The sequence below is a fragment of the Sturnus vulgaris genome, chromosome 1 (assembly GCF_052056855.1).
Source record: "Sturnus vulgaris isolate bStuVul1 chromosome 1, bStuVul1.hap1, whole genome shotgun sequence".
Taxonomy (NCBI): domain Eukaryota; kingdom Metazoa; phylum Chordata; class Aves; order Passeriformes; family Sturnidae; genus Sturnus; species Sturnus vulgaris.
The window spans coordinates 111,298,689-111,321,401 of NC_142243.1; the positions used below are offsets into that span (position 1 = coordinate 111,298,689).

The 22,713-nt window shown below is 40.6% G+C and overlaps 1 protein-coding gene across 2 annotated transcripts in view; it reads left to right on the forward strand.

The window, feature by feature from the left end:
- TAF4B (TATA-box binding protein associated factor 4b) overlaps nucleotides 1-19,336 on the forward strand; it is a 55,967-nt gene extending 36,631 nt beyond the window's left edge. Inside the window, exons 13-15 of one of the 2 annotated variants that reach the window (XM_088174273.1) lie at nucleotides 6,311-6,430; nucleotides 13,196-13,279; nucleotides 17,384-17,518. In XM_088174273.1, coding sequence (XP_088030399.1) covers nucleotides 6,311-6,430; nucleotides 13,196-13,237 — 162 coding nt within the window. In that variant the 3' untranslated portion in view covers nucleotides 13,238-13,279; nucleotides 17,384-17,518. Of the gene's footprint in view, nucleotides 1-6,310; nucleotides 6,431-13,195; nucleotides 13,280-17,383 lie in introns of both variants that reach the window. The other variant, XM_014874286.2, reaches the window with a different exon arrangement.
- Nucleotides 19,337-22,713: the final 3,377 nt, after the last annotated feature.

The following is a 22,713-nucleotide window of genomic DNA, read 5'->3' on the forward strand; positions in this document are numbered from 1 at the left end:
ACGTACCAATAATGGTTAAGCAAACAAAAAAAACAGTAAAAGGCAGTACACCCTCCAACACATAGGAACTTCCTGTCAATAATGGGCAAAATAAGGAGTCAGGAAGTCACTGTGCCTTGGATTTTTTCCTTGTGTGGAGTTAATTATATATTAGGAAATGTGAAATACCAACTCAAAATACAATCTTTTTCCCCTCCTCCTATTGGTAGATTACTTCATAGCTATCTTGGAAAAATGTTCTGTTGTTCTCCAGAACATTTTATTGCACCCTCTTAGAACAAAGCAGCTGGTCTTGGGGGACACAGCCACAGTAGGGCCTGTTGTGCCACTGAAGCAGGTATGTGGGATATTAACCTGAAAGAAATTTACAGTATTACATACAGCTCTATTATAAGTCAGGACTGCATTTCAAACAGTGCATGCTATTCTGCCTTTCTGCTGTTAAATCTAAATTACAACAGAGGGAAAAGTCAGTGGAAACTAATTGTATGGCTAATTAAAACAGTTTGAAAGGAAGCAATTGCAAGAAGAGAAATTGCATTATAGGCAAGAGGAGAGGATGGTAAATGTTTAAATATGCAGCCTCCAAGTGTCAGTTTTCCTCAGAGAATGTCCCCCATATGAGAAGTCTGCTATTCAGCCGCGTTCAACCTGTAGGGCAGAAAATTTTGTATAGGAAAGGTAGATACTGGAGGCAGTAATGCTCATTGAGCTTTATGACAACCAGTGTGAGAGGCTTGGGATTGAAAGCAGATTTTAAGGTTTATTTTTCATTTTCTTCTCAAGTTCCTTAAAATGCTTAAAGGGAATGTGAAAAAAATTGCAGTTCTTTCTTCCAAAGACAATGAAGAAAGGAGTGACTGAGAGCAGTAGGCAACTTTCAAAGTACTAAACAGAGGACATAATGAAACCCAGTGAAACCTTACTTGAAAAAGCTGGTCAAAAAGACACAATGGATACAAAAAAAGAGAAAAGTCATTTCAGTGGCATAAGTGGACCCACTAAAAAGGTACCTCAGTATTTAGTTCCTTAAAAATACACAAGTAAAGGGCAATAAAATGCTCAGATAGGTCCTGAGGTTTCTCTTTCACAGACGTGAGCTAGAAAAAGGTAGACATTGAAATTTGGTCACAGTTTCTTTGACTTACTTTGAATTTTACTATTTGTTAATTTATTGTTTAGTTTCTTTATTGTGGAAGCTGATAGAATTGGGAGTTTCTGTCTCTTTTGTATGCCTATATTCCTTTCTTTTTTTTCCCCCTGCAAGTCTTATACAAATTCTTGTTCATCTACTTTAGTGCTTTTATTACTCCTGATGTACTTATTGCTGGATAGCACACATAACCCTTAGGCATACATTAAGTTGTCTTCAGCCTTCCCTGGTTTCCTTTCCTGCCAGTTCTTCTGTTAGATTAAATATTTATTTAATCTGTCCTGTACTCTATCTGCCTGTAATGTCATATGTGGAAACATCCCCACTTTCTACTTAATATTAAAGCCAGTATCTTGTACATACATTTTTAAGTCTTTCTCTTATATTAATTATAACCAAGTCCAGAATTGTGGTGTTTAGCCACATCTGTCTTGCCAGTATTTCTTCTGAGCTCATTTACATCCTTGGGGGTGTATTTATTTGTTATTGTATTGCCAAGACAATTTTTTTACTTTTTTTTTTTTTTTACCAGGGATGAGTTCCTAGCATTCAAATGAAGAGAGATTTCTTTTCTCTGCTCCTCAGATTTGTTTCCTAGTACTTTGTATATGGAAGTGCCTGCAGAAGCAGCCTGGTATGAATTGCTCATGCCAGCACGATGGTGGCATGTCATCTGCTGGGCAAGGGCTGCCTGTCTGGCTTTTCTTTAACCTCAGTCCTGTTACTGCTCTATGAGCCTGGCTAAGACAGGTGATCTCATCTCTACCTGTAGAAAAACCTTCCCTGGTAAAACCGTTTTTTGAGGATCTAGAGAACAAGTGTTTAATGCACTTTGTCTTCTGTGAATGCTTACATGAAATACCTGAATCCTGTCCTGGGTACTTTGTGGCCAGACACAAAGGCTTTCATTTACTCCTTTTCCAAGGTGAACTTGAATTCAGCCAGATAACACTCTTCTTTTCCCTCCCATCTTTGATAATACAGCCACTCTCTGCTGTACACATTATGGATTAGCTGCTGTGAATTAGTTGACTTTATTTCTAGCAGTGTATACTTCGCATCAGTTGTGTTTAAGGGATTCTTCCTCTTTAGGGAAAGCTTCAATATTTGCATAACTTGCACTATTGAGGCTCTGATAAGGCAGGCAACCACATTATCATGTACTTCGTAACCAAAAGAGTTTAAAACCAATCTGCAATATTGCTTTAAGTAAAAGTTTCAGTATCTCATAGCTGAAGTATTTCTTGTCTTCTTATACAACTTGAAATTTATTTTTTAATATTAAAATGCCTCAAAAATGTCATTGGTGTAATAGTAAAACTAGATTTTGCGTATTTTCTGAAATGTGGGGTATGAGACATAAGTGAGAGAATTTCTGTGAGCAGGAAAAGAAATACTTTTCTCAGAGGATTGAGTGAAGAACAGAGAGGTCAATTTTAAAACCTTTCATTTTGTGTGATTACAGCCATGCTGCAAATGCCATTTCACTATAAGGAAGGACTTTAAAACATACCTTATTTCCTGATTTCTGCTGCAGGTCAGATTAACTAAAATGGTTATTGTGTCACCCTAGAGATTCCTGCTTGCTGCAAGACCAGACTTTAAACCCTATTTTTATTATTAAAAAGGCCAGCAGCAACAAAGACTATTTTACAAGTTCTGAGACGTTTTCATAGCAATTTGATCTTTATACACAGGTTTTTAGAACTCTTTGTACTGTGATTCTTAGCATATGTGAAATCAGAAAGGGGGAGAAAAGAAGCATGAACATTCATTTGCCACTTGCCTGGAACCCATCCCCTCTTATGCCCTTCTTGGGGAACCAATTTGGAATAGAGCATGTGTTGGGTTCTTGTGTTGTAGTGGAAGAGCAGTATCTTTCAGCAGATGAAGTAGGTCAGGTTGAGGGGCAGCCTGCTAGTTTGGGGGTCTGATGTATGGTGCAGCTCCCTCCTGCTCCTCTGGAATTGCCATCACACACTTCAGGCTTCAAGGAAAAAGATACACCTGTATTTTCAACATGGGTATGATGGTATGATTTCACGTGGGTGTGACAGTTCTTTTTGTATCCTGTTATGCTCAAGGACATCAATGTTAAGAAAACTGACCTTTAGAAGAGAAACTGTGCTACTTCTCTTTGTTATATTTTAATAAAATGTATATATTTCTGATACTGTCCCTTACTGCAGTGATCTTTCTTCTCTAACTTAGGTGCTACAAAACTAACTGGTAAAAAAAGATTTGACTCCAGGTAGTCACCTCTTGCTCTTTCCTAATCTTGTTTAGGAAAATCTGGCAGTAGTTAGCTAGCCAGTATGTCGGGTCTCCCTTGACATTATCTGCCTGTCTTCTTCTTATCCTGTGCTTTTAACTGCTCACACAATGTTTAGACATTTAATCTGCAATTTTTAATGGAATAAAACTTGATGAAAAGATGATTTTGCTGGCTTCAGCAGGGCAATTTGGATGCCTGCCCATATCGCTTAATGGGGATCTGTTGAGTCCATTATAGAAATTGAGTGTTTAAATTCATTTGTCTTAATTATGTTCTCAGAAAAATCTCTGAGATGTGTAGAAGGCAAGAAGACTATGATTTTTTTTTCTTTTGCTCCAAAACCCCTGGTGAGATTCTGTATGATTTGAAAAATCCTTTGACTAGCAAGGAGGTGGAAAATGTATTGGAGAGAGCAGATGTTGCTAATGACGTGTGATTCCAGCATTGTCTTGGGAACTGCCTGGTCGAACATGCATCAGTTCTATTTCTAGAAAGCACATCTTTTTTTTACAGTCCCCCCAGGTGTCATCCTCTCCTTTGTTACCTCTGCCAGCACTGCCCTCCAGCAGCATTGCTCCCTCCTGCAGTGTGTCTGTGCCAGCAGCACACTTGGTACTCTTGAATTCCACAGGGTAAATGGTGAAGGTGCCAGGGCACTGCCCAGTCCTCAATCAGAGCTGCATCCTGATGCTCCACCATGAGAGCCTCAACCTGCCCAGTCCCCTCCACCCCATGCTGATGCCAGCCCAAAGCCCTCTTGGTATTTAATTCATAGCTCTGTCCTCACACTTGACCATGGCTGCCCATCAACAGCAGCTGTAGAAATGACAGGGCTTATTTTAATGCTGCCTCAAGCCAGAGGTGTTCAGCAGCCACAAGTCTAACTGCAGAATAGCTGGTTGGTGTGTGTTTTGTAGGGTTGAGAGAGAAGGGAGATACTTTTTTTTAATCTGTTTTCACTTTCCCCCATCTCTGATTAGCTGGAGTGCGTTACTGAATATAAAGATACAAGATTCAATCTATATATGAAATTAAAGGAAAGTTTATCTTAAACATTTTATGCTAGTAGATTGGCTGGAGTTTACCTCAGACAATTGCAAAGTACTAGTAGTGTGAAAGTTTATAGTCTGTAAAGTATTCTTGAAAGCAATCCTGTATATTTGGATAAAAAACAAGCTGATTGAATTGAGTGAATTTTGATAAATAAGGTTTTAATTGCTTACACTGCATACAAAAGCAAGAATAGGGTGTGTGGTAAGTGAATGTACCTAGCATTGAAGAAGTACTACTATGTGAAGAAGTACTACTACATTAAAAGCCTACATAGGGTGATCAAAGATGACTTGCAAATAGTGCTGTTTTCAAAACTGAAACATACAACCCCCTCCAAAACTGTATTCTCAATCTATTTGTTAAAGTCTTGCTTCCTCTCATTTCTGCTGAAAAACCTTGAGCAGTTGGAGTCTTCCAGGGAACATTGTCCTTTTAGGAATCTTGCCCTGAAATACCGTTTTTATTTAAGTAGCCTAGTTGCTGCAGTACTTGATGTGAAGCTGCCACCATCACTAAGATCTACTTATATGAAGTAAGGTAACACTTGTACCAACACCCACCCAGAAACCACCCAGCCAAAACCTCTCTTCCCCAAAACACTCCCCCTGAGCCCCAAAGTATTTCTTTGTTGTGGATTCAACTTTATTTAAGTAGTAGCAAGTAGGGGACTTTACACCATGTAGATGCTGCAAGCTCAGTTGTTGTCAGCGGTTCTTCTCCTCTCCGAGTGGGATCTCTGAGAGCTGAATAGCAAGCAAAATCATAGAGTGTTGCAAGCTTGGTAAGCAGGATATCTGTATTGACTGGGTGAGGGAGTCCAGGTAATTCATTGGGTTTATGATGGGGAATGGATGGAGATTTGGATGCTTTCCTACCCATGGTATGGTTGTACTTAAATTTTTTTAAGACGTGTGCGCACATCCATGCAGAGAATCTCCATCTGAACAATCTTGTAAGTCCTGGGAATGGGGAGGACGTGGGCTACAGAGCTATACTAGTTGCAGGTCAGATCATCCTAGGGTTGGGATCAAACAGAGGTTTGTGTTTGGAAAGCCTTCCTTCTGCACCCAGGCTCCAAGTTGGACAGCTGGTGGATCTGGAACCAGTGTGGTTGTAATAGCAAGGTTGCTGATCTAAAACAGTAAGTCTGTCAGCAAACTTGACTGAGTTGAGCTCCAGAGCAACTGGCTTCAATAATTGTTGAATAGAATATATCTTGAAGTACAAGAATAAAATTCCTTTTTTACATTTTAATCCTCTTTACTGCGGGTTTCTGTCCCATCCCAGCCCAGGTGAAGGTTGTTTTTAATATGTACCGAGAAAAGAAAGACTAGCAGTCAACTAGCAGCATCATGTTAAATTGGGTAGTACAGTGTTTCACAATGGCAATATTAAGTGCTGGATTCAAGTGATAGAGGAAATTAGGTATCTTGCTTGTGCAGTCAGGAATTGAGATTTGGAAAAAAGAATAAACCCAGATCACATAACCTGGTAACCTCCATTTTTAATACTAATCCAGCTTCATAAAGCAAGATTTTCTGTTAACCAGAAACAACAAACCTTATGAGGTAAGGAAGCAACTGCAAGGCTCATGTTAAGGCTGCATTGATGCTACAGTGTGGTCTTCATAAAAGATGTTACTTACACAGTGCTGTCCAAAGGGCTCCAGGCATGACTGAGTACTGGAATTTGTCAAAAGTGAGCAGAAAGAGGGGAAAGATGCTGTGAAATTGTTTCTTTAGGGGCTACAGAGCTGTCTGAAACTTATAAAAAGAACCTTTAACATAATGTGTATCATAATTAATATAGATGTTTTCTTTTTATATTAGATGCAACAGTTGGAATTAGCACAGATGCAGCAAAGAGAAGCCAACCTCACAGCTTTGGCAGCCATTGGACCAAGGAAGAAAAGACCATTGGATTCATCAAACGTTGGATCTGGGCTTGAGGTACAGACATGGCTTGCAATGACTTGCGTGGTGTTACATCTTTATACTGAATTGCATTTATCTTTCCCTGTAGGAAGAAGTGAGAATTCTCTCACACAAAATGATTTGTTGCACTCTGTAAGAAGGATAGTTTGTGTGTTAGATGCTTGAAAGGATTGTTTCTGGTAACTTTGATGAGAGTATGTAATTGTGTGTTAAAGGAAAGACTGTCCATAAGAGCACTGTGTGTAAAGGACTGATGAAATAATGATTCAGAGAAATTCCCATCTGTAGTGGAGGGTAACCAAGCTGTGGTGGCTTCCACAGTGGGTAGTTGTCATAGCCCCTTAGTTGAGCTAAGTTGAACTTAGTTGAACTAAGTTGCTTGGTTTAGATGGCTTTTGAAATGGCTCCTGATTTGACATTTGACTGTGGACATTTATCCATGCACAGTGCATAGGCAATCTTCTCAAATATTCTGTGAGTTCACCTTAGCTAGGTTCTCCCAGAAAAGTAGTAAATAAATCTGTTCACTTCCTGCAGTGAGCCAGATTGTCTTCTATGGCTCACGTTGAATACTGAAAGTGCTTTTAACAAATCTTTTCTGAGCAAATACATTAATGTGCAGAAGAGTAACTGCTCCTGGTACCTGGGAAGCTTTTGTGGCTGCAGAAGTCCTTTCTGAGGAGATGGACAGCCTACTTCTGTTAGAGGTTATCATCTTTGCTGGAGATGAGAGAAATTACTGTTACTGGCAGTTTTGCCCCTCTATGACAAAGCCTCGATATTGCTCAAGTGAAAGGCGGGCCTGACATAATCACAATGAGCAGGAGCCTGGAAAGTAACTCTTGTGTGGAGGCAGTGGTGGTAAAATTGTCCTGTCTGATGAACCTTAAGTCTCTTTCATTCTTGTTGTCAGGGAAGCTTAAATAGATGGTAGGTTTGAAAATACTCCATCATTTTTGCATAGTGGAGTCTGGGAGGACCTTGTCCTCAGTTACTTGCAGTGTAACTGAGACAGTGGTGGGATATGTTCTGTAGTTTTTTTCTTCATCTGAACTGTGACAAGAGGCCTCACTATAAGCAGGTGAAATAGACTTGTTTCAGTGAATTTTTAACTTATTTTTTCCCTGACATTGAATACAGAATTAGGTCTTTGAATACTCCCTGTTAACCACAAGTGAAGGGAAGCAATCTGTCTCTAAACAAGCTGCAGAAAGCAGTGTTCACAGCTTCTGAGCAGCTTTTCTTCTCTTCTTTGAAGTTTTTTAATGCACTTTCACATGAAGCTAAAGGTATGGTTATTTTTTTTTATAATACCACTGGAAAAACTTGAAAAAATCAGTCTAGCACAAGAACAGTTTTCCCCATCCTTTTCTCATCTTCCCCCAAGCTTCTATCAGGTAACTATTCCTGTTCTTCGTAGTGGTTTTCTGTAATTATTGCCGGATTTGTTTCTGAATATTTAACAAGTCTGCCTGTTAAGTACTTTTCAGTTATTTCTCATCATCTGTGGTATGTCTGCTTTATTAAAAGCTTCATGAGATTATGCCAGAGTGAGACAGATAACAGTGTTGCTGTTGAAAGCTGGTGATTCATTATTTATTTTACCACTTTAAAAGAATGTGGACATGACACACCTAAAACTGACCATAAACCTTGATAGCATTCCATTGTCACAAATTTACCTGCTGTATTTTAAGCAGCTTCTGAAATAGGTTGCCATACTGATTTGTAAGGGCAGTAGGTGAAACTAATTCTGACAGTGAAACTATTTTTGTTTCTTGCATGCAAGCTCACATTCCAGTGCCTAGTTCTTAGGCTTTGTGCTACCAGAAAGCACTTCTCTGCAGACCTTTTTTTTTCTATTTTGTGAAATTATGCAGGACAGCAATCCTTGAGAAGGATGTTTAGATTTACATGTTTTTAAGTGTCCCAATATATCTGGGCAGGATTTATAAAAGGCTTAAGACTTCTCATGTAGAATTAAGAATGGTTTTGACAAACACTCTAGTTCAAGAAGCAGAACATTTGTAATACATTCATGATAACATGGCAAAACATCCTGAGCAGTAAACAACATTCCATTCTTCAGAGATGAAAGGAGGTCTTTGAAACTGAAAGCAAGTACAATATGGCCTTAGGCTGATACACATTTGGGCATCTTTAAAATCATCTTTTTGGGCAACCTGTCTGAGAATAATTTAAACAGGCAGGATATGCTTTCTCATTTCAAATTGCAAATACAGACAAAATACAGACAGTTTTACTCTCATGTAATCTTAAATGTTAGAACTTCTAGACTGTGCAATGGCAAGTAAATCTGTGCATAATACTCCTGTGACCTTTTATTATTTTTTTTTAAATCCTAATAACTTGGTAGACAGGTTTGATGAAAGAAGTTATTCCTAAATATGAATGATATTTAACATTATTGAGTGAAATCACTGATGCTAACTGGATTATGATTTTTAACTACGACTTCAACTTTCTTTGGATAACGTTCTTTGTACAGTGTTTGTGTCTCCTATGGCCATGTCAGCTCTGTACAGCTTCTTTTTATGGTTGCCTACTGCAACAGTTAAAGGAAAGGAATTGTTTCGGGCAATTATTGATGCAAACCGAAGCCCTAAGGTATTTGGGCAGACAGGGAAGAAACAATCAGTTACAGTATGTATTAAAAAAGTGAAACTCTGTAAGCAAATTTGTCGTATATTTGCCTTTCTTTATTCAGTACCAAAACATAATGGATAATGGGAAAGTTCAGTTCAGCAGACTGGGTTGGTTGGATTTGCTGCCTACTGTTGCAGTAAATGTGAAGGGCTCACACCAGCATTTTAGGGAGCATGATATGCTTACTTATCCACAAATTATTACCTGTGTTTAACTGGGATGATTCTTCAGCCTGAGGTTTTCTACTTCTCTACACTCCAGCACTGGGCTTTGCTCCTCTTCTGAAAAGTCTTTTTTCTGAGATAGTTGAGCACATGTTTCCTGCATGCTCATCTTATTTTGATATCTGAAATTGTGCTTTACTTGGTCTTTCCAGGAGACCTATTATGGGCCATATTAATGTGGTAACTAGAACATGTGGTGACACAAGCATGTGCTTTTCAGCTAGAAGTCTGCTTTTCAGCAGCCTCATCACCTCATAGTGTAACAAGTACAGAAAGAAGCTCTTGTCCAGAGGAGTGCCTGTCAACTAATTAAGACCTAAAAGCAATATAAAAATAATAATCTATATGTTGCCATGATGGCTTATGTATCTCTAAAGTTGTAATAGCTGTAGGGACAAATCCATGATGATCATGGAATTAAAAAATAAGGCTAATGCTCTAGGCCTAATTAAAAAAAATAAAGAAAAGGCATCAGTATAATGGGAATTCTTTTTACTTTCTTGTTGGAAACACTAGTTTGGATAGTTTTGCATGTTCTCTTCGCTGCAACTTAACATTTGAATGATATTGTTCAGAAAGAGTAATTTGAGAAAGCTCTAGTAAGAAAATCCCTCTATTGTGAAAATGTGTTAATTGGTGCTACTTGTAATCCAGAGGTGGCAATATTTTCATCTCTCTCATTCTTATCCCTCTGGATGCTTTTGGATACAATGAAGGGGAGAGGCCTTTGGATTTGATTTATATGTGTCTTGGGGTTTGTGCATTTGTTACCCACCTCTCCTCCTCCCCTAGTTTGAGGGCATGTGGTAAACAGTAATGAATTAAAGGGTAGGAGAATTGAAAACTAGCTCATCTTGGGAAGGGAGGATACTTCTAAAACAAATAAAACAAACTTGAAACCACAGACTCATTTTCCCAATTCTTTGTTCTGTTTCATAGCTTTTACTGGTTGGTAACATTCCATAATGTTTTCAATGCTGATAAATAGTCAAGGGTTTTTTTATATTTTTTGTTAAGTTTTACTGCTTTTCTGTTGACAAAGCCATTTTGGAAACAGCTTTGACTCATTCCCACTGTAACTGGGATCTTAGAAATTTGAAGACTACGGTTCCGAGTCCTTAAACTTTCTTTCCTTCTATTCAGAGGTGTCTTGGGTGCAAGGTCATCTTTGGCCTTGAACCATGAGCTTTGTGTTTTTGCAGAATCATGCAACAGGGAGGAAAAAAGTCTACAGATGTTTCTGAAAGTAGACTCAGAAGACTGGCTGTTACACTTATGGTTGTCATCTGAGTACTGTGGTCGGGCACTTCTTCTACTGTGTATAGGAAAACTTAGTTGGATACTTGCACGTCTGTGTAATTTTTTGGGGTAGACTACTTGCTTTGCATTATTTTTCTGGCTCCATAATAACACATTAAATACTTAGAAGTAATGCAATCTCTCCTGCCCCAAAGTGCTATTGGTGCTGAGTTCTTCACCTGCTTTCTTCCAGATTGGTTCCACTGACTGACTCGGGTGTACATCTCGTCTCTTTTCTTTCTTTTTGCCAGATCCAATGACAAAGGAGATTCTTCCTTCCAGATACTGCTTGTGTCTGTACTGTCCCCTGCCAAGACTGGCTGCTCTGCTAATTAGTGTCACAGGTAGTCTGGCTTTGCTGTGGAAACTTAAGCTACTGCAAGTAGTTGCTACATAAGTACATGAATGCAGCTGATGTGCTGTGGTCAGTGCAGAGCCATTAAAGTACTTCCTTTCTGTCACTCTTAGCCCTGGCCAACATACCTAAAATAATGTGATGCTTCCAGGGCTGTGCACATCTAATAGGGCAGTCCACACTTGCATTCTCCTTCTGCAAAGAAGTTTGGCAAGCAAAAGTGGGAGAAATGCCTTGTTTACCACAGTGGTCATTGTTCCATTTTTAGTATTGACTGTGGGTGGAGGAAATGAGCTTATAATCGTCTCTTGTGTCTGCCACATCTGATCATTGTTAGCAGAACTTACACTTACCCTTCTTGCTTTACAACTTTGGGATGCTGGTATGCATGTTGATTAAACATATTCTGTACATGGTGCTTGTTTAAGCTTTGGAAGTGTTCTTTAGGTTGACCGAAGAAGAACTAAACCTTTAAGCAACAAATTCTTTCTACAGAATGGAAGTAAACCCAACTCTTCCAAGTGGCTGAGGAAGAGACATGATTTGTTTTTTCTGGTGTGTAACAATCCAGTGGCTTTTCTTTCTTTGTCTTTTCTGTTTTTTCTTTTTTTTTTTTTTTTTTTTTTTTTTTCCCGGAAGGGGTTTATGCTCTTGTAAGTGGTAACTGTAGAAGCTACTGCCACTTTTTGGCCATAAGCTCTTCTGATGAGGGAACACCCTAACACAATTCATCAGCTTCAGTATTGGTGTTAAGGACATGACTGCGTCCAAGTGTGAATTTAAAGGCATGATAGCTGTATGTTATGATGTGTATGATAGCTCCCTGTGCAGTGAGGCCACTGCCTGGTCTTTGGCATGAGTACATGATAATCTGCTAAAGTATTTTCTTAGAAGCTGCATAAAATTAATTTAAAAGCAATCATTTCCAATTGGGCTACTTATATATAAGTCGATGCTCATAACCAGGCTATAAAATCTGTTTCTACACTTCAATGGTTTCTCTCACTTCCTCTGTGTCTCTTTCTGTCTCTGTCACCCTTTCCCTCAGTCCACAGGTATTAAGTGATACTGGAGGGTGAGGTTTTTCCTACTTTGCATATGCTTAATGTATGCAGACTCTTGATTTCAATTTCTGGTTCTTATTTGAGCTCCTGGACAACTGAAGTGTCTATGATATGGTCATACCTTTGGGGAAGAAGGGACCGAAGTTACTGCAATTATAAAATGTCTTCAGCATCTTAGCTATCTGTTTCAAGACCTAACAAAGCACAGCTCTGTCAGCTGACGAGTTTCAGTTTCTATGGAATTTCATGGCGCCTGTCAGTCTAGGCCATACACTTGATCTGAATTTTTTCCCCATGTAAATAGGCAAAAATATTCTCAACTGCCATTCACACACTTCAGAAATACAGTTCACTGGCCCATATCGTGCCTTCTCTGTGCTAGAGATGAACTTAATTCTTCTTATATGTGAAAGATATCTGCAATTTAAATGACTAATTGCATTGTAGCTTTAGGCTGAACATATTGGTAGCACACAAATGTTGATGACATGTGAAGGGTCAAGAGATTTATAATTTAGTTGACAATACATTGCTTAAAATGATGTGGCAAAGAGCCAGGAAATTTCAGCTTAATAATTGTCTGTTAACTAACATGACATATTTGTATAGGATTCATTACCTCCAGGTACAGATTAAGCATCTGATGTACCCATACGAAGTGACATGCGTACATGAATCTTGGGCATAATAGTGAATAAACTGACATTGCATTCACAGTAATTTGTTTCAATATGTAAAACATGTTGTTGCCTACATTTGAAAGGACTTGTAGGAATGTTGCAATGAAATCTGAAGAAAAATGTGTGATTGAATGGAGTTTTCTATTATATAGATCTGACAGCTCTGTGAGGCTTTTTGTAGGCTGCAGATAAACGTTTGTTTTCAGCTGCACAAGAAGCAGTCTGGATATAGAGATCTGAGTCTTTCAGCCATTGGCTTGAGCTACCCTAATAGTCTGTAAGGTTAAAAAAAAAATCCCTAGACCCCAACCTAACACAACCAACTTTATTTTTAAAAAACAAGCATATAAATATTGAGTCATGTCATATTTTAGTGTTGTGAATGTGGGAGTATTTCTGTCAGACTGAGGGTTGTTAGGATAGGCAGCTTCAGTAGGCTAGCTTGCCACAAACTGCTATCAACTTCTTTCACTTTGTTTTCTCTGGCCTAGATTAGACACTTGTGTGTACGAGCAAAAATGTCACAATTTTGACAGGGTCTGTTCCTTTCCCTCTGGCTGCTGGAGGAAACTCAGGTAAGTGCTTGAACGCAATTCATTAATGGTTTTTTAACCCTTGTTTCCTCCTATGAGATAGGAATGTGTTCTGTATTTTACAGCTGGGAAACCAAGTACAGCATACACTAGATACCACTGATCTCAGTGTGACCACACGTGACAGAGATGGGGGTTGAACCCGGATGTTTCAATTCACTAACTCTTACCACCTCTCAGCAACATCTCTGCTGCACACAGCTGTCATTTTTCAGTGTTTGGAGATGTCATTGAAAAGTGTCTCATGACGTTGCTTCCTTCTGCTGGTAGTATTTTTATAATGTGCAGCAGAGGTGCAGTAACAGTTTGCTCTTGGGATCTTGGCTCTGGGACTGTGATATGTTTCTGCCACACCAAAAATTGAAATGAGAACTCTTGGATCGACTTCTAACATTTGGCTGAAGAGTTTTCTCCCTTAAAGTGTCTCCCTCCCAAGAGTTTAAAGTTTTGAATTTTGGTTGGTGTGAAGTCATTGAATTTGAGAAGGGAGCATATACTTCACAAGGAACAGCTCACTGAACCTGACTGGGACTTGGTGGGAAGGAAGGTGTCTGCAGACCTCTCTGAGATTTGTGTCAGGGCCTGTAGAATAGCTCTGAGCAGTTTTGAAATCCTTGTCGGTATCCAAGATCCAGACTTGCAGATGTCAAGCTCCAGATACCTGGCAGACTAGAAGTAAGGTGGTAGTGGTGGCTCTGTATTAACTTCACTCTTGCCTTTTCAGAGAATTGGTATTTAATTCTCCATCCAGCCACTGGAGAGAGCTCTAGAGATCTTTAAACAGGTTTTCAGAGCAACCTCTGAACTAAACTGGCTGTTCAACAGCTTGGGACTACAGTAGGAGCACCACAATGTGTTCTGCTGCCAAGACCATTGAGTGTAATTGATCTCTGTCAGGTGTGTATAAAGGGCCCTAAGGGTGACTGACAGTGTGCTGCTGTGGAAAAGCTGCAGATTGGGCTCAATTCTGAGGATCGTTCCAAAGCAGGACTGCTGCTGTGGTGACCTCCTGGGGCTGATTTTAAGCCAGTTGTGGTCTCAGTACTGAGAAGGGTTGTTTACAGTGGTGCAGTTACACTGCTGTAGTGCCTTACCTGGCTTACAAAAACAGGGTCTGTCAGCTGTGATAGCCAGGCTGACTGGTAGAATCTACACTGGTAGTTGGCCCTCCTGGGCTGCATGTCTGTCATTTCTGTTTTGGAAGGAAGGCAGGGTGGTGAGGATTTACTGAAAGGCAGGAACTTCAAGGTAACAAAAAAACAAAAAAAAAGAGCAAGCAAAAAAGAAGTTGCTAGTTAAAGCACTAATAATTAGATGTTGCAGAAGGGGGATGCAGGCTGATTGCAGTACCCTTTGCTAGAATGGATTCTACAGGGATGCATTTTCTAGTTGCTTATCTTTATACTTGCCAGTGACCTGGCTGAAATAGGCAGCACTTTTCCCCTAGAAATAGACAATAGCTGTATTGGGATATGCTGAAGACTAGCAGTGAGGAATGCCCAAAAACAGCAAGACACATGTGGTTGTTACCTGAATGGGAGGAGCATAACAGAGATGTCTATGAGCAAGGAGTGGGTTGTTGTTTTTCAGGTCTCAAAAGCTTTGTGCTTTTGAGGAAGGGATACGTCAGATCTAAAGGAGAGGATTATTGACTTGCCTAAGGCCAGACAAGGTTGACCTCTTGCCCAATAGGAATTGGTTCAAGTGGAGCAGCAGAGGATTCTCCCCTAAAGTGTCCCTTGGGTCAGTTTGAGAGCTCAGAGTTGGGCATTTCTTAAGTAAAGTCTTGGACATTAACAAAGGCATCTGTGATGATTCTTTGGGATGTGGAGATCTTGGACTACTGCTTGTTCCAAGTTGCAAAACAAAGCCAGGAAAAACCAGTGTTTCAATACAACTGTGGAAGAAAGCAGCTAACAGGAGATAGTGCTCAGCACTGTATAAATTCACTTAAAAGTGGGTTCCCCAGCATGTCCCTATCTGTACTGGAATGACCTAGGCTGTCTCTTGGGTTCTTTATTTTTAAACCATGATGTACTTTGAGAGTAGGACACTTTCTTTTAAATTTTGGTAGAAGCTGTTGGTTGTCCAGAAGCTCCCTGGCCCCTGAAATACTGCACTCGGTAGCTTTGATAAGCCAGAGTGATGCTATGGGAAACTTAGAATTGTGAATGGCTGTCTTAGTAAACAGGGGCCCAGGATAAGCTTTGACTTTGGATGTGGTATTACAGCATAATATTGCTTTATGTCTCTGCACTGGGAATGATGGGTAAGAATTTAAGAATAAACAAATCCATAACTCTGTCTCAAACTCAGGCAGCTTGGTGCTTCTGCCCTGTTGTAGCATCTTGCAGCTACAACAGCTTCCAAAGAGGGCTGGGGGATTTGTGCCGTCTGTCTCCTTTTTGTAAGAGTGAACAGGATTGGGGTGGCATTGTTTGGTGTCTTTTTAAAGGTAAGACTTCTAGTCTAATGACTTATTTAGAGAGAAAATACTTTCACCTCAATAAAGTTCTTTGAATTATAAAGGACATTGCTGTTGGGTTACTGAAAACCCTTGGGGTTTGTTTCATTTATAACATTGCCTCGGGCCTTCTGCTGCATCCTGTTGGACTGACCTCCTTTTCAACCCGTGCTGGCAGCTGCATTGCGGAGCTATCTTTTCCCTGGATCCTTCAGGGTTGTCATATGACAAACTTGAACTGTGACCCTTTTGTGTCTTACTAGGACAGCAGTGCCCTCTGTGCAATGTGGCCAGCAGTCTTCCCCACGCACGCATTTGTTCCAAGCCATTTAACAAACTGAAAGTTTCAAATGATGGCATTTCATAGTGTTTAATAGTATTGACTGTAAAGCAAATGAAATGGTGCTGAATACCCTGCGTGCTGCTTGTAAAATATACAGCTTCCATTTCTGCAATGTGCCCTGGGTTTTCTGTGGCTAGCATGTGCTCTCTGGTGAATCTCTTTATATTTTTAATAAATTTCAATGCTTCCACTCTAACAACAGTAGCATTTGCTGCTACATGTAGTCCAGCTCTGGTAGTCATTTCTAATAAATGGGGGATTTAAACAGATTTCTCTAAGCAAAGTGGGCAAAGTCATTTTGCAGAAGTCTTGCAGAGAGTGTTAGGGTAAGAATTGATATAGTTAACACTGCATCCAAGCAACACCATCTCCAAGTGGTGTTGATGCTGGCAGGCATTGCCTTGCTGAAGTTACAGAGACTGAGCACTCGTATTTGTACAAATTACATTCATTACCAAGAACCCTCCAGTAGTGATAAGAGACTGGCTGTGCAGCACAGATTGGCTCCAAGATAAGTAGCCAGTCTATTGTGCAGCTCATGGTAATCTTCCTCTTCCCCACCCCTAATAATAAATCTTGGGGCATTTTGGAAAGCGTGGGGGTTGCTTGTTCCAGTAGCTTGAATGTAAAATTACTAAATATCATCATCTCCTACCATTTGTATTTTCATAACCAAGCAAGGCAGCTGACTGAGATGGATAAGCTCAGATACAGTGTTCTGAATATCTGGATGCTTTCACTGTTGGTTAGTTGTCCACCTAAAGGACAGAGCACAGATGATGGCTGGGATGAGAGTTTCTCCTGGCCATGTTCCAAAGCTAGGGTGCACTCACAGTGACAGTTTTCCTCATGAAGAGATGGAAACCTCTGGAGCAAGCAGTAGTAAGAGCTGTGCACAACCTGGAGCTCTGCATAGGTACTGTGTTAGTTCTTTCTTCATGGCTGGCTGATCCTTTCTCAGTGCAAGTCTGTTTGGCAGACTTCAGTGAAATGGCAGTAATTTATCTTACCATACTAGTATAATTTTAAAAGAATAAAGAACTTTGTGGTTGCTTTGACTGAAACAAACCATCAGCTGGCAAGCGCTTGCTTTTTCTTTTTCAGTATCTAATGTGCAAGAATTTTTTGGATTGCTGTTTTTCAACGTGGAAAGCTGAATATCAGTGGGCTAGTTTTATACAAGTAGGCAGTATAATCCAACCAGTTTAGTTAAAAATCTCTATTTACATGAAATTCTAATGTTTCTGATGGGTTTTTTGTTCTTCTCTCCCCCATTTAGGGTTTGAACGGCAATGGAATTGCTGGATCATCAGGTTTTAGCCTTACGAAGCAGATGCTCTGTCCAAGAGTAACCCGTGTCTGTCTCAGGGACTTGATATTCTGCATGGAACAAGAAAGGGAGATGAAGCATTCTCTACACTTGTACCGTGCTCTTCTAAAGTGATTTGAATCTTGCATTTCACCGTGCTGTCTACTGCCAAAGAAAACACTGAAGCATTGTTGCACTGTCTCGAAATTCCAGTTTCTGGAAAATGATCCGTTGTAAGGATAACTCTTGTTTACAGATAAACATTTTTATTAAATACCTAACTTAGCACCTGTAAGGTTTTTAATAATAGTTGGCTTAAATCAGTCTGTAAACCAGTGAAAACACTGAGCTGCACACACAAGCACCTATCTGCTTGCATTTAACTGTCTTACAAGCTCTGAGGGTTTGATAAGTGTCCCTAGTTTATGTATGTCACTTGCTTCAGTACTCCAGAGTCTGCAAAATCTGTTCTATGTGTAGTGCCACCTTCCAACCCAATCTTATTTAGGGAAACAAATATCACTATAATGGCACAGCATAGCATGGCAACTGTATTTAATCATGACCCAGCGGTCAGTAAACATGCTAATGTATTGCCTGTCTGATTCAACAGCTTCTGAAATTTTCTGAGTTTAGAATTAGTACTGGATGCTCATTTGTGGAGATTAAAGTAGCAAGTAAAAGGAATGAGGGGTCCTTTCTACCCCACACTTTGCCTCAATTGCCCTCAGCCTTTCCTCTGAGAAAGAGACTGAGGGAAGGAGGACAAATCAGTCATTCTTGTGATTGAAGTACATCACACAGTGTAGTTAGAGCATACTAGGATGGTCACGGAAAATTTGGAGTTAATAAAAATACAAGGAGGGTAAACAGAAAAAATTGTTTATCTTTCTGTGGATACAAAAAATAGCATTGAACTTGAGCATAGATGTGGAAAGATACTAGCAAAACCTATTCTGACTACAAAAAAGGGAAAAGTTGAGATGCATTGAAACTCTGGAGCTGAAGACTCTCCTTGGAGAGGAGCAGTGTTTGCAAAGCACGGGATTCACAGCTTTAGAATATTGTTTCAATATTTTAATGTGGTGTAACAGGGGAGCTTCTCAAATAGAAAATATTTAGACAGTTGCTTTGTTTCCATTTAGGGAGGAGGAGGACTCTGGATTATAAAGACTGTTAGAGCAGATTCAAAAATTGTCTACTTGCTGGTAAAGACTGCCTTGTGGTGGAAGGAAAGCCCTCTGGGTCACCCTTCTCCCCAGCCTCCAAACATGTTGCCTTCCATGACACAGCGCTGTATAACATGGCTGTTTCCCAGGACTGGTGGGAAAGGCACTGACTGCATTTATGGCATCACAGAATATCCTGAGTTGGAGGGGACTCCCCAAGGATCATCAAGTCCAACTCTTAAGTGAACAGCCTGCACAGGGATTGAACACAGAACATTATTAGCACCATGCTCTAACCAACTATTGAATGGCTTCCTGCTGAATTCTTTTTCTTTGAAAGAACAAGCTTCCTATGGTTACTTGGCATGCTGCTTCAAAACTTGAAGCAACTATTCACACAACTATTCTGCACTGTCAGAACCACTGCAGATGGTTACCAAATTCACAAAGTTGTGAATCGGTTATGTTGGTTTTTGTTGGAACAGTAGTAAACAAACCTAGTAAATGAATGCTGTAAATTATTTATATATGTATATATAGCATATATATATATAAGAAAAGCAGTACTTTGACTAAACTATAGTTTGCAAGATATTGATGGCATTGGGTAAAATTGTTTTGTATAATTAAATGCATAGCTTTACTTTTTATGTAAAGTGCAGCATTTTCCATATTTGTGTACTGTTACCTTATTGATCAGATGTTGAAAATTATTTTAAATACCGCATTAAAGCAATTATTTTATTAAAAATAATTAATTGGTAACTTTGTTTCCTGACGTGAGAAGTTGAGCATGTGAAGCTGTCGGCACCATGACTAATGGTGTGACTTGGAGAGCAAGCCCCAGCTGTCTGCCCACTGCAGGAGCTGGCACGGTTTCCTCACGTGACTTATTAACCATGAACATCTCTGTTTGAAGGGGTTTTAAACAGAAGTAGGTGACAGAGAAAAGGATTGCTGGAAAGGGGAGGGGTGGGCAGGGAGAAAAGGCAGTGTCTCATGTCTGATTTCCTCCTCTGAGTCAGCACAGACACTGGGTTGTGGGGTTTTAGTTCACAGCTGGGCAGAGGTGAGAGCTTTGCACATGTTCTGGGAAGCGAAAGCATGAACTGTGTCAGACTTCAGCAATGTGCTGTGGAAGCACTGTCCTAAATTATTTTTAAAGCAACTCAAAATTAATTAAGTGCAGGCTGGAGAACCACAAAGAGCATCTGCATCTTGGCCTGCCTCTTTTTCTTGAAACCAGTGCAATACTGAAGTAAAATATGTTGGAGAAAATAGTTGATAAATAGATATATCTAAAGGATTATGGATGATTCAGGTGTTTTTGTGGCCTGCCTGTGATGCAGATAATTTTACTGCTGGTAGAGCAAGTTGTCTCTCACCGGTAGATTCTCCCTGTGTGCTCCCTCTTCCCCCATGTCCAGACCCACCCCACTCCCAAAAGAGCTCTCAAATTCAAAAAATGTACACTGTAAGGATTAGCAGATGTTTCAAAAAGGTTTTTCCGCAAGTCTTTAGGTCTAATTTCAGACAGGGACAGCTTTGTCCTTGATGCAAAAACTGAAAATACTTGTCTCCTTGCCAAGGGTTCATCCTGCCTGCCATTTGAGCTCAGCTTTGCTTCTGAGAAAAGTGTCTTCTAAAACGGCATTTAGGAGATAGCCTGGGCTTTGCTCAGCCACATCAGGAATTAAAGGAGAGATCACCAGGGGTTCACTTCCATGCTTTTCTCCACTCTTCCTGCCCTTTATGGAAATACTGAAATCTCAGTCATAAGGTGATGAGGACAAAACCTGTTATCATGCTCCCTTTACCTTTTAGTTCTCCTATGCTCATGTTCAGGCCTGGGAACCTAGGGAACTGTCTGTGCCACCGGTGCTGGGAGGGCTCTAAAGCTTGCTCCAGGCACTTCCTGCTTTCCAGCTGGCCTGCTAGCCTAGTGGCTGTTTCTGATGCACTGAGCTGGCTGGGCAACTATCCCTGCCACTGAAGTGCTCAACCTTCAGAGAAAAGGGTATACAGCTGGGGGCTGGGGGGGTGGAGGTGAAGCTGTTGTTGCTTGCTCTTTGCTATTATCTCAGCAGCATTCTATGCCAAATTTTGTGTGTTACTTGGTGACAAAAGGAGGCTTGTACTGTTTCTCCTCCAACTGCTGTTTTTTCCTTTTATCGCCATTTTCAAGTCTTAGCACTGAATCCAGCCCTTTGCACTGTCTTTGACTCCAGCTTTTCCCTTCTCCCCATGGGAAAGCCTAGCTGGAGTGCACTAACATACCCTGCAGCTTTGTTCGAGGTTTAATGAGGAAGGTAGCAGGGGATTGTGAGACATTGCTGGATGATTCCTCAAAGCCATTGCACTCTCTTGGACACTTTGACACAAGTAGCTTAAGGCTACTGTTTGCATCAAGTTGTTTTAGGCCCCCTCTCTTTGTAGGCACCTGTGTCCTGCCATGTGAGTGCACTGTGCTGAGCAAAAGTGCTGTCAGCTGTTCTCCAGGTTCATCTCTTTGCTCTGTTCTTTGCTTTCCTCTTCATTTGTAATCACTGGGGTGAAGAGAGAAAGACTAAAGCAAGTGAGGATGTCCTGAAGGGGCAGACAGTCCAAGTGATTGGACTTGGTGAAACAGGCTTGTTCCCAGCAGCTTTTCAAATGAGGGCTGCTGGGTTTCTGAGGCCAAGCTCTGCACACTTCCCTGTGCACATAGCACACGATGTCTGCACATGCTCTGAAAGCTGGATGCAGCCATTGTTATCCCAGGTCCCATGGCTGTAGCTCTGGAAATAACTACAATCTGTAGTGAAGGCTTTACTCCTTTGATGGGTGCAAAGCTGAGTACCAAGACTGAAGAGCACAGCACACGGGACCTGTCTGTTTTGCCACTTTGGGTTCTGGGCTCATTACCACATGTCAGTGTCTCGTCTCTCTTTCATCAGACACAAAGGCTGTTTGTCTGCAGGCCACAATGTCAGTGTTTCACTTGGTGCAGGCCTTCTGTAACCTAGAAAAGCACCCCATTTGGCTTTGTAACACTGAAGGAATAAGCAATAAACTTTGTCTTTGTCTTTCAGCTATGTCAGTCCTTGCTCCTATGGCCTCTTCTTTCCTCCTCTCTTACAGGCATGACCTGGTCACTCATTGCCTGCTCTCTGTAGCTATTCTGCCATGTTAGCTGAAAACTTTGCTACCCAGTCCTCATGAGCCCTTGCTTCATAGTTCCGCTCCAGGGACTCTGGTTTTGAAAGGGTTTTTTGCTGTGAAGAAAGGGGAAAAGGAGGGTGTTCATCTGGGACTTTAATGGTTATTCTGGAGTGGAAGGAGATGGTGGCCCACAGCCCTGAGGCTGCTACTTTCTGTGCCAGGAAGATCCTTGCAGGAAGTTGATGTTTCATGGTGGCCAAGACTTCCTCCATTAAGTCCTCCTTCAGTCAGTTTTCTACAAGGTCCTTATAGCAGTAGGTACCTCTCATCTTCCACGGGATATTTTCCTGGCAGAGCCATTCCAAGTTCCTGCTGGACACCCTGTCAGAGATGGTCATCCATTCTCTTCCCCAACCCCATCTCAGAGTCCTGCAGCTCCTCCATGTCCATTGTCTGCCTGTGTCTGTCTCAGAACTAGCAAAGGGTACAGAGCCTGTTTTGTGTGATTCAGGTGGACACTGAGGGGTGTCAGGACCCACACTGAAGTCCCAGAGTGTGACCAGTATGTGTTTCACCAGAATTCTGCCCATTTGCAGTGTCACTGAAAGACTACCTCCTCTGGGGATCTTCTGCACAGGTACTGCAAAGGCATAAAGTCCGTCTTAGCAGCTTGGCATGCCATGCTCCCACTCCACAGGCTTTGTTTGATAACTGCTCTGCAGTTATCAGTAAGCAGTAACTGTCTCTACCAGATCACAGGGAATAGTATTTTTAAATCTATTTGAAATGAAAAATTATCTGACAGATTATCTGTATCTGGTTTTGAGCGCTAATTCATAATTAGGTGTAGTTCCCCAAGCTTCTTGAGATATTTGCTCTTCCACTTTGAAGTGTTTAGCGTGACGAGGTTTCTTATTTACAGTTATTTTAAGGTGTTTCTTATTTCTGTTCTTAGAAGCTGAAAGGGAGGTTGGAAGTATTTTTTTCAAG